The sequence below is a fragment of the Montipora foliosa genome, chromosome 3 (genome assembly GCF_036669935.1).
Source record: "Montipora foliosa isolate CH-2021 chromosome 3, ASM3666993v2, whole genome shotgun sequence".
NCBI classification, from domain to species: domain Eukaryota; kingdom Metazoa; phylum Cnidaria; class Anthozoa; order Scleractinia; family Acroporidae; genus Montipora; species Montipora foliosa.
Genome location: NC_090871.1, coordinates 5,850,062 through 5,862,561, shown reverse-complemented (window position 1 = coordinate 5,862,561; position 12,500 = coordinate 5,850,062). Strand labels below are relative to the sequence as shown.

The following is a 12,500-nucleotide window of genomic DNA, read 5'->3' as shown; positions in this document are numbered from 1 at the left end:
TGTCACGGCATTTTTACTGTCCGATCTATTTTTAAACTACCTTTTCCGCAAGAAAACAAAGCTACGACGTAAATTCGTTTCGTTTGTTTGGTCATCGGGCTCTTTTGGGAGTCTTATTCAATCTAAAAATAAATCGATCTGTGAAAATTCCGTGACGGGAATATAGGGCTGTTGTTCGCTCCTAGTCATGGGCTCCTGGGAGAGATCAAACACTGCATTAACGTGACACGGCAAAAGCAAGGACTGCCTGTCCTAAATGTACGAGAACTTCTCTTATCTCTCCCTCCTAAACGACAAAGAAGGCATGGAAGAGAGACCCTGGGAACGAGGTTGGAAAGATAGTTACCAGCTCTACAGAGGAGCACATTCAAGATGGCAGCAGTGTCGGAAGTACTTGTGTTTTTCTGTTTTGTCGTCGAATTTTTGTCATTCCAGTCCAAGTATTTCTCATCAGACTAACCACGACACTATCTTATGTATATTCTCGTGTTTCGTTTTTGACAGGCGTCCCAAAACACAGTGCGGAAGGCGTACTGTGGAACATCGCGAGCCAAAGAATGTCGAAAACACGAAAACTGCACTGTTTCTCCGGGGCGGCAAAACCAGTGAAGTGGTGACTAATGCCTTAAAAGACCTTGTAAGTACCAGGGCTAAGAAAACGTTGTGGTTTAAGCGTGAAGTAACTGGTCTGAGACCTGGTTTTAATTCAAAACTCGATGGAAAGCTAGGCACACGATTTTGTAACACGTGGATGTATCCACGTTACTAGGGTTTCATGTCATTCACGTTTTGTATGAGTTGCATAAACTGGCATTCTGGACAGCAAAAAAGTGTGCTTTCGTGCATTATTACTACTGTGGTCACAATTCCCACTGTTGTTTTTTTGTCCTTGTTTATGACATGCCTTCATAAACTATGAAAAATTTCTAATTTGAAGCACTTGTATTTTTAGTGCTTATTGAAAAGGCCTAATGCAGTCATGTTTCAAAGGTAAGCTACGTCTGTAACATCCCTGGTGAAACAGTTGTCCAGTTCTGTGAGAATCAAAACAAGAGCACAGGCAAGAGGAGTGTGGATTTCCTGCTTCTCATATCCTTAAGCCTGCAGAGGAGGTATTTTTTGCCAGGTGGATGCTTTTTCAAGTCCAACATTCATAACGGACTGTAATGAGCCGCCATTTTGAAAGCACACAGTCGGTAGAGGGTTGGTAACATTTCATACTGTCCTCCTCTCACTGAGTGCAATTTTTTGACTTGTCCCACTCCTCTGTTAGTCTCACCATCCAAGATGTCGGCCGATAATAATTACAAAAACAAAAATACACCTGCTTTGCAGGCTACATATCCTTTAGGTTTCAAATCAGACGTCTTGGGTTAGTTTATATCTGCCCGATGCTGCCCTGGGCCTTTCAGTCTCAAGGCATGTTCATTTCCTGTGATACTACCATTTGCATTCACCCTTGAAGCATGATGAATTTTGGGCAGAGTTTTACTTTTCAAACATTAAGGGTGTGTCTGGTTTTGACCAATGAAATGTTGGCGGTTGTGACGTGAAATTGACAATGTTTTTGGCGGCATACCAGCATGTTTTGTTCACATGCTCTTGGTTAAGTTTTCAGGTTTTCCATAAGAGCTGATATTTTTATGAATCTGCCGCGGAGTCTTGAAGAGTTGTAAACATCTATCTCCCATGAATTTCCAAAGACATGATACATGTATACTTTACCAAAATGACAAAGGTGAGCATGTTATGTTGAATGATGATCCCATGTGCCTGAAAATTGCAGTTCCTTCCTCAAAACGTATCGAAGGAACGGATTTCTCGATTACAATAATACCTGATGTAAAGCTATAATTGGTCGAGGGGTCGTCACCTGCATGTACATGTACATTGTAGTGTGAAAACCAAACCCGTTGAAAGGACTGATCCATGTAGCTAGACTTCAGATTGTCCCAAGGCCCGGACTTGTCTGAAAAGTGACTTTCTTTGCAAATATAAGAGGGGCTGAAGGGGGTAAGAAAAAACTCCATTTGAAAGGTACATCATTACTGAGAAGTGAAGAGAGATTTAAACTGAAAAGATGAATGATTCAGAAACTACGAGAAAAAATACTTGAAACCAAAGTGAAACTAGAAAGATCAAGGAGGAAATATTTGTTTTAAGGGCATTCTGCACACACACTCTTCTGTGTTTCGTGGAGCATTTGAAGTCTTGATCTGAAGGGACTCCTGGACCGTAATTTACTTAACTTAACTTTGGATTTTTTTGTCTCCATTGCAAAACGAGCAGAGTCATCACTAGGACTGTCAAGCAAAACCCGAACGCTCTCATGGAAAATTTGAAAACTTTAAGAGCACATGAACAAAACATGCTGGTATGTTGCCAAAAACATTGTCAATTTCATGACATACCATAACTGCCAATGTTTCATTGGTCAAAAGTGACTCATTACCGGACAAACTATTGATGTTTGAAAAGTAAAACTTTGTGCAAAATTAGTCACGCTTCAAGGATGGATGCAAATGGTAGTATTTACTCCTGGACTGCCACCCTGTTTTTATAACCGCAAGAACTTTGAAAGAGGGTACAGGTGTCATGCATCACCTTTCGAGTTTGGATGAATGAATATGCAAATGTAAATTGAAGCAAAGTTAATACCAATTTTTTTGTTGTCCTTAAAAACAGGAAAAGTGTTTTGAGGCCATTTGAGGATCAGACATCACTTGTAAGTTGTTAGTCATGGATTTGTGTTGAATGTATTTTTCAGCTGTCTACGAGAGACAAGAATTGCTTACATTGTTGAGATAAGTGCTAGGATCACTGCTAGTGATTTTTTGAATGTACAACTGTAGATGATACAAGTATTTTGGGCCCTTTAACTTATAGTGGAGTTTGAAGAATAGGCATGGTACAGTTAATTGAGAAATTATGCATGTAATAATAACAAGTGACAATGATAGTGAACTTTATTTCAGTGTCAAGTGTATTTGGCACTAATTGGGGATAGTGTAGCAGTACAGAATTAAATCAGAGCAACACATCAAATCAGAGGTTGGTTTTTGAGAAGAGGGGAAAACCAGAGTACCCAGAGAAAAACCTATTCTAGCAGGGAAGAGTCAACAAACTCAACCCACTGATAACGTCAAGTCCAGGAATCGTACCTGGGCCTTATTGGTGGGAGACAAGTGGTTTCATCATTACACCATCACTGCTCCCTTAACAGTTAATTCACAAATGACATTTGGTCACTCTGTTTCTTTTGTAACAGTCAACATGTAGAGGTCTTGTGAATTAATTTCTTTTGAATTTCAGGAATTCTTCAGTGTAAAAAATGATGCATCTTTATTTCATTGTGCATCAGGGGTGCAGGGATGGCGCAGTGGTGAAAGCACTCGTGTCATATGTGGGTTGAGATTGTTGGTTCTCTACTCTGCACAGAGAGGTTTTCTCCGGGTACTCTGGTGTCCCCTCTCCTCAAAAACCAACATTTGACTTGATTTGTGTTAATTGTTAATTTCAGTTTACAGTGTCCGCAATTAATGCTCCAGCGCTAGAACGACTAGACACTTAAGTAAAGTTCCTTTCCTTTCCTTTTATCACATTCCAAGAAAAGACCTCACAATGTTGTAATAGGTAATTGGGTCATTTAATAGTCCCTTTGCATGACTGTGTCATTTGACCTTGTCAGTCGTAAAGAATGGCAAAGCTTGCCATCCAGCAGCTGTTTTCCATAATTATAAATCTGAATAATTTTTAGTACTAGACCCCCACAACGAGGTCTCCGAATATTTTTTCGATCACTGGCTGCGACTCATGGCATATCCACAGTCCAAAGGGGTGGTGGGGACACTGTCACTGGAAATTCAGAAAACCACCTAATGTATTCCCTATTCAAATTTCAGGTGCAAGTTGACAATATGTCTGAGGAATCGGCTGGGGAAGGAGAATCTTCTCAGGTAGGATTTTTTCCATCTTTATTTATTCCATATTGTTTCTAATAAGTTTGTTTTCCTACTTCTGCACTTGCACAGCGTCCAAGGGAAACAATATCATCGGTGTAATGAGGAAATATAATCGTGCTTAACCTGCGTAGCTGATGGGATTAGCCAGTATCAAAAATACCATAATACTCCTTGTTTGTCCCTCCAAAATTTTGCATTAGCATTGTTTTTATTTTCTCTTGGGACTTACAATGGTCCCAAGAGGAACTGGAAAAATGCTTATGCAAAATTTTGGAGGGACAAACAAAGAGTTTTGAAGCAAGCAACCGTGGACAATCTTCCTGTCGGTGTATGTTGGATCAGTGGCTTGATCTGATCGGCGTAATTATAAGTTGAGAAACTAAATATTTTAAGCAAGAGCCGATACAACGCAGATTTGATTTTAGAGGTGTACTATATTTCGGCTGGACAAACCAGCCTTCTTCAGGTACAATGAGAGTTTACATTGAATTGCTTCTATGTACATATAATTTATACAGTAAATGGATGTTGACGTAATACTGGAAAAAATGTGATAAAACATGGCAGTTACAACAAATTTGAATTTAAATACTAAGAGTAACGGAAAAATAACGGAAATGATTCTAAATAATAAACTGAAATCCAGTACGTTTCTTCGCGGATATTAAGACCGTTGGTATTTTTGATAATGGCTAATTGTTGGCACGAGGGGCAAACAACGAGCGGCAAAGTTGCGCGGAGAATGGGGAGGGACTCCTTCCCATTCTCCGCCCAACTTCGCCTGAAAATTTTGCAGTTATATTTATCCACAGATAGTTAATAAAAGTTCGCAAAAAACTTTATCAGTATACTTTTATTATATACCGAAGATTTCGCAGTAATTTAAATCTCATTAACTGAGAAAGATTTTCCCCCACAAATATTGGAGCCACAAATTTCGCAGTTATCAAAATGTCATTAACGGCGAAAGATTTTCCCCTGAATGTATGTTGGAATCACAAATTTTGCAGTTATTGAAATGTCAGTAACGGCGAAACGTTTCCCCCTAAATATATGTTAGAACCACAGATTTCGTAGTAAATGAAATGTCACTAACGGCGAAAGTTTCCCTCTAAAGATGTATTGGAACCACAAAATTCGCAGTTCTCTATAATATTACGGGACAGATTTTGTAGACACAGCTGCAGCGTTTTAACTTTTTTATGCTGGCATGGAACTTCAGCACTCTGCCGTTTCCGGCAGCTAACTCTCTCTCGAGGATTTAAACTACCAAAACTGGCGTTTTCATACGCTCTTGCGGAGCTATGATTGATTGACTGGCAATAAACTAACTAAACTAACATCCAGGAATTGTCCCACTCCTTCAAGTTCTTGAATTTGACAAGTCCAGGAAAGAACATGCAAGAGACGGTCGATCAGGAATCTTAGCGAAAGTGAACGAAAAATGGGGAAATACCAGATGGAAGGACGAGAGTACCTTTCTCGCTCCCTATTAAGCACACCTACAGAGAAACACCAAAGATTTGTACGTGGATATCACATACACAAATAACAATGGATTTCCAGACCTTTATTACTGAACATGGTTGCTCTTAACGAAATTACCATGGAGCCGAGTTTAGCGCGGTTGCGAGAGTTCTTTTGAGTAAACAAGACGGCGATGCCTACGCAATAGCTATTCGTGAAGGAGCTTCACATTTTAAAACCACATTTTAATGTTTACTTCGTAAGGAACTTCTCCGCAATACAATTAAAACGAAACAGAACATAGCCATAATTCCACTATGGTCGTCACGCAAACGTTCTCAGTTGCTTGTTTTCGCAAAATTGTTCTAAGTGTGGTTGTGCTTTTTCTCGTAAAATTGGATTCGATCCCTTGAAGTCCGAATAGAATTGGCTAGCAAGTTCCTGTGCGACTGACTTTACTACAAAACGTTTGTAGTAAATCAGAAAAGAACATTGACAACAACACGAACAAACAAGCAAAAAGAACGTTGCATGACTGCGTGACGATCATCGTGGAACTGTGATTCTGTCGTTTTGTTTTTTTTTTTAACGAAGTGAATATTACGATGGGACTCTGTCTGGCAGTTAGCGTGTATTCCATAAACTCCAATTGTAGCAATTTCGGAAATTCTCTTAATTTCGAACAACAAACTTCGATTTTCGGAAAGACAAAAAAACAAAGTACGATTTTAGGAAAAACTAAAATGCCCCTTATTAAAGAGCTTTCATAGCTTCCGTAGGTTCCTCAATTTTTTTGACTAATTGCCACCATAAATGACAGTCATTCGAGAATGACGACAAAATGAAACAAAATTTTGGAAAAAAAGACACCCCGGCCCCGCGTTTTGGCTACTACCAAATTATTCAGCAACCACCTCGCAGCTCGTGCGTTTTCCCGCCTTTCCCCGTTGTGCACCACCTACTTAAAATTCCTTCAAAACACAATCCCCGTCACATTAGTTGGGACACAAGTAATGTCCTCTGCTCTCCCAATGTTGGTTTTGCGAGATGACTCCTCTAAATCAGTGAATTCAACATTGGGGAGGAAGGATCACACCTAAAAGTCAGAATATTAGAGCTGTACATGGTGTCCCACTTTAATTTGGCGAGAATTGTAGGTAGTTAAATTGAAGGACTTCTAGAACATTGAATCTTTTAAAAATAACAATAGGAAAATAGACCTAACCTCATCTTTAAACAACAACGATAATTGCTGTAACCTCTGAAATTCTTAGAGACTACTGATTTATACATCTGTTCTCTTACTTTGTACATTTCACAGTTGTATAAGAGACTCATAACAGCTCGGGTATGACGCTAATTTCAGCTGACAATTTTTAAATTTTCTCCACCGATTCGGCCTTTTTTACTGCCTCTAAATCACCGAATTCATGCGGCTGTACTGAAAGTGACTGCCCTTCTTCCATTGCAAAATGGCCGCATTAATTGTAATTTCTTCCAATTCGACTGGTGTACACCTTTTACAGTGTCCGAGTCACTTTGGCCGGGGGAAGTGTTGGTTACAGCCACCTTTTTCTCTAGTTTGAAGTCTCCACTACGAAACAAACAGACTGAACCTGAAAAACAGGCAGCCGTAACTTACAGCACCGCTCGAGAAAACAAGGTTATCAAGATATTTTTTACACCTCCAGATCATTGAATCAAGCAACAAAAAATTGGTGTACTGTACGGCTCGTTTAATTTGCCAATTGAATCTCCCGTACTATCTGAGACATATGATTTAAAACTTTGAAGCCGGGGGGGGGGGGGGGGGGGACAGACGGGGATGCTCGTCGGAAATTTTGAATTTATTCCCTAAAGGAGACCATCTGGGCGTGGCTCAAGCTTTTCGTGACCCCTAAGGGAGACCAATCTGGGCGTGGCTTAAGCAAATTTTGACCCCTAAAAGAGACCGCTTAAAAACACACAAATACGAGATGCAATGAGTTTTAATGATATAAAGACATAATCATCGAATGCTTTTATCTAAAAGTAGTTTTTAGGAGGATTGTCATAAATCTCAAGTTCTTCAATTCAATTCTGTGTTTCTTCGCGGAACCCTAAACGAGACCTTGGCGGCTTAAAATATTGTCGCTTTGCCTGGAACACCCTAAGCGAGACCAAAATCCAAAATTTACACCCCTAAGCGAGACGTCGAGCATCCCCGTCTGTTTCATATGGGAGTGCCCCCCCCCCCCCCTCCGGGACTTTGAATAAGACATCCAAGTGAACGCACTGCATGGAGCACTAGACATGATCGTTTTTCGTTGTTGTTGATAAGGGAACTATTAAATTGGAAGGTCCTCTGGTATTCGAATTGCATCGCCTAAGACGAAAGGTAAATGGTTGCAAAGATCACATTTAGGATGACGAACTGCACTTTATAACTGTTAAATTGCCGTTTTGGAGATCGATCGTATAGCTGGGACCATCTGCATCAGAACGGAAAATTTGCTTAGAGCTAAAACTAACAGAAACTAATCTTTTAACTGACAAGAAGACGTGTTCAAAAACACCTCAGTCCAACAACATGAGGAAAGGGATTGATAATTCCATTTGGTTGTGGACATAACTTTGTTTCGACCATTTAAACTGTAAAGTTGCTGGAAAGACAAAACATACATTTGCTAGCTGAGAGTACATGTGTTCCTTTATTGGCATGGCTAATGAATTCATACAGGATAGTGAGCAAGCTTGAAGTTTTTGGGAAAAAAAGAGAATAACAAAAAGTGGTAGAAATGTTTATCAGCAGGGTGTTTGAAAACTCACTGTAGTCATTATGGCAGACAATCTGCGCTCATGTTGCCATTGGCGACGATCATATTGACGGACAATAAGATGATCAACGTAATTTTTCTACTCGAGAATCTCTATGAATAAAGCAATTGCCAGTCAGGATGTTCTTTTCTTGACATTGTATGTTTCATATCTTTATTTACAAGATATCTAAACTATGGTGTCTCCACATGATAGTTCATTACACCGTCCGTTTGAAGAAAGGCGTTTCCTACTCTACTGTGCATTCGGCAGTCTAGATATTGATATCGATTGTCGTCTCTTAACTGGTTTGCATTGAAAATTTAAAGATTGTACAAAGAAAATTTAATTAAGAGATCGAGCAACAATTTTATTAAGTAAAGCTATGATCCTCGCAGTTATGAACGCAATTTCTGCAATTGCGTAAAGAAGCCTGCAATTGCGTAAAGAAGCCTTGAACCCGTGACCTCGCGATACCGGTGCGACGCTCTAACGAACTGAGTTCTGAAGCCACTGACCTTGGGAGCTGGTCATTTCTGGGTTCCAAAGTTCCCGTGAGGAATGAATCAACGATGAAATGATATATGAAATGGATCATATATGAACTGCGGATTATAAAGTCCTGAATTTTTCAGGCTTCTTTACGCAATTGCAGAAATTGCGTTCATAATTGCGAGGATCATAGCTTTACTTGATTTCATATCCGCTGTTCATATATGATCCATTTCATATATCATTTCATCGTTGAACAATTTTATTACCTACAGTAGCTTTTGACCTTCTGGAAGTTTTCGAAATCGCGAAAAGAAATCTGGACGTTTGCCTAAGCAAAATGTTTGCAGCCCGGGAAAGGGACTCGCATATTAAAGGCCTGGAATGCTCGTCGTCTCGCTAGCTTAGGGGTGTAAATTTCGGATTTTGGTCCTACTTAGGGTGTTCATGGCAAAACGCCATCATATGTAGCCCATATGTAGCTGTCAAGGTCGCGTTCAGGGTTGCACGAGAAGAAATTTAAAAATGACTATTTAATGTGTTTTAAATATGGTTTCATTTAGGGGTCGAAAAAAAGCCTGGGCCACGCCCAAATTAGTCTCCTTTAGGAGTTTAATTCAAAAATTTCGACAAGCATTTGCATACCCAAAGTCACCCCTCCCCGGAGTTTGCAGATCAGACAACTTCTACTTCCCAACTTTTTAGCTTCTTAGGCCCGGTTCAGACGCCGTACTTTACATGATCTGAATCGAGTTCATTTAATTAAGTTCAAGTGAAATACGGCGTGTGAATCAATTCAGAACAACCGGTCTAATTCGCAATTTTTCCCGCCTGGCTTAGCCGGGAATTACGGCTGTGGAGCGGCTTTGATCCAGACGCCGTACTTCACATGAGCCCAATCAAATGCAGAAATTATTACAACTTTGCAAGTTTCTTCAATCATAGTATGCTTCTGTGAATTAATTTCGGCGCTATTAAGTTCGGCGTCTGAAACAGTTCAGCCGGGATTAATTAATTTGGGTCCGGTCAGTGTAAAATGCAGACTGCAGACCAGGGCCCGGTTGTTCGAAAGCGGGTTAAATCCTAACCCCGAGTTAAATTGCCTTAACCGGAGGTTAAATTTTAATCGCAGGTTTGTTGCGTTGTTCAAACACCGGTTAACACTAACCTCGGGTTAAACGGTGGGCGAGCGAGCAGGGTTAAATTGTTAAACTCCGGTTAAATCAGGAATAAACAGCGTTTACAGCATCGGCGATTTTTTTTCACATTTTTTTTTTCTGATTGGTGACGCTGTTGGTAAACTTGCTTTGTATCAGCGAAAGGTTTTCTTCAACTCTTTCCGTCAAAACGGCAATTTCTGAAGCGCTAAAATTTTGTTTTCGAGCTTTGCGTGAGATAGCTGAGGAAGCCATTTTGGGGTAAAATGCAGACTGAGGTTATAATGTTACTGTTGAAAAAGCCCAAACCCCTTAGAAATGCTAACCTTAGGCCTAATTAGGCCTACAACAATATTTAGGCTTAACTGTTAGCATTTCATAAGGGTTTGGGTTTTTCAACAGTTACATTATAACCTCAGTCTGTATTTTACCCCTGGGCCCGGTTGTTCGAAAGCGGGTTAAATCCTAACCCCGGGTTAAATTGCCTTAACCGGATGTTAAATTTTAATCGCAGGTTAGTTGCGTTGTTGAACGTAAGCTTAACACTAACCTCCGGTTAAACGGTGGTTAAATTTAACCCACCGAGCGAGCACGGTTAAATTGTTAAACTCCGGTTAAATCAGGAATAAAGATGGCGGACTTGTTGTTTTGTGATTTAGGAGATTGTGATGTAGGAGATTTAGAGCCGGAATTCAGTGTGAAATCGACGATTTCACAGACGAAGATTTCACAGACGAGAGTCTATTTTATTTATTACCAATCTTGTTGTTTTCAAGCTTTGCGTGAGATAGCTGAGGAAGCCATTTTGCAGAGCTCGCAACTTGCTCACCATGGCAACATTGTACGAATAATTTATTATGGGATGCTAACCGCGGGTTAAACGCGCTTAACCCGAGGTTAGCTAACCTGTCGTCTAACCGCGCTTCGAACAACGCAATTTTAAAAGCGAGTTAACAAACTCATGGTTAGGAAATTTAACCTCCAGTTAGGCCTAACCAAAGGTTAGTTTAACCTGTCTTTTGAACAACTGGGCCCTGGTCTGCAGTCTGCATTTTACACTGACCGGACCCAAATTAATTAATCCCGGCTGAACTGATTCAGACGCCGAACTTAATGGCACCGGGTCGGCAGTCTGCATTTTACACTGACCGATTTGGGTCGGTCTAAATTCGAATTCGGTTCGGCTCATGTAAAGTACGGAGTCTGAAACCGGGCCTTAGAAGTTCTAAGAAATCGCCCGTTTCATTGCATTATTTTGCTTCGGCCCGGTCCCTCTGTGACAAAACATCAGAAAATCAACATCCAAACTTTAAAGTAAGGAACGTTCCATTTGTTTGGTTTCAGGCCCCATCCTCATCAGCGTCAGAAAAGTTTCTATTTTTGAACAAAGTTTTGCGGGAGAATAAACAACAGACCAAATTGGCTAACTCAATGTTGTTCCCAATTCAAACCCTTTGGGAATAAAACGTTTTGTTCCAGGAATTTCCATATCATTTAAATGTGAATGCTGTGTTAAAATTCCAATACCATACACAAAGTATCCTAACCCCGGAGATTTGAATTGGGTACAATATTGAGTTAATAGTCGATTTGGTCTATTGTACATTTTCCCGCAAAACTTCGTTTCAAAATTGACACTTTTCTAACGCTAAATTGGACATTCTTACTCTTGGGTAATGGAATCTTGGCCCTAGCAATTGTCACACACTATACGCCCAGATTGAAAAATAGGCCCTCGTCACTACCTGGGCTTGCGAGAGATTGGCAGATTACCTTATCGGAAAGCGGTTCCAATAAGAATCCGATCACAAGCCTCTGGTTCCAATCCTTGGTTCAAAGAACTTGGAAGAAAATGTCACCACGGATCCAACGACTCCATATGCGCCTGTTAAGATTCGACTTCACAGTGTCCCACGTTCTCGGAAAGAGCCTGATTACTGCTGATGCGCTATCAAGAGCACCTGTAGAGCAGCAGGATAGGCAGTCGAGTACTGAAGAGGAGATCGATTGATACGTTCAACATGTATTTGCCTCCCTCCCAGCCTCAAACACACAGCTCGAGCAAATAAAAGAAAAACAAGAAGAGGACGAAGTCTGTTAAAATGTGAAGGAATACTGCAGTGAAGGCTGCCCAGACCGAGCCAGAGTACCAGACGCTCTTAAACGCTATTGGCAAATCCAGGATGAACTTTCGGTTGTCCACGGATTGCTTCTCAAAGCTGAAAGGATCGTCATCCCAACGTCCCTAAGACTGGAGATGCTCGACCGCATTAACGAGGGCCACCAAGGCGTTACGAAGTGCACAGAAAGAGCGAAACGAGCGTTATGGTGGCCAGGTCTTAGTCGTCAAATTGAAGACCTAGTGCATGAAGCAGTGCCGCAAGTGTACCGAGCGAAGAATAATCAAGAAAGAGCCCATGATTCCAAGCGTAGTCCCGGACAGACCGTGGCAAATGATCGGCACTAACATCTGCTATGTCAAGAAACGCCCCTATCTGATCGTGGTGGACTATTTCTCGAAGTTCATCGAGGTCAATTACTTGGCATCACTTGCCTCATCTGAAACGATACGTGCCCTTAAATCTGTGTTTGCAAGACATGGTATACCGGAGGTGGAACGCTCGGA

At 40.7% G+C, this 12,500-nt stretch overlaps 2 protein-coding genes across 2 annotated transcripts in view; both read left to right on the top strand.

Annotated features, from left to right (window-relative positions):
- Positions 1–861: 861 nt before the first annotated feature.
- LOC137996592 (uncharacterized) overlaps positions 862–12,500 on the top strand; it is a 34,694-nt gene continuing 23,055 nt past the window's right edge. Inside the window, exons 1-3 of the mRNA XM_068842069.1 lie at positions 862–990; positions 2,686–2,725; positions 3,903–3,956. Of these exons, the coding sequence (XP_068698170.1) occupies positions 980–990; positions 2,686–2,725; positions 3,903–3,956 (105 nt within the window). The 5' untranslated portion in view covers positions 862–979. The remainder of the gene's footprint in view (positions 991–2,685; positions 2,726–3,902; positions 3,957–12,500) is intronic.
- LOC137996591 (uncharacterized) overlaps positions 967–12,500 on the top strand; it is a 49,291-nt gene continuing 37,757 nt past the window's right edge. The window contains exon 1 of the mRNA XM_068842068.1: positions 967–1,112. The gene's annotated coding sequence lies outside the window, so the exon portion shown is untranslated. The remainder of the gene's footprint in view (positions 1,113–12,500) is intronic.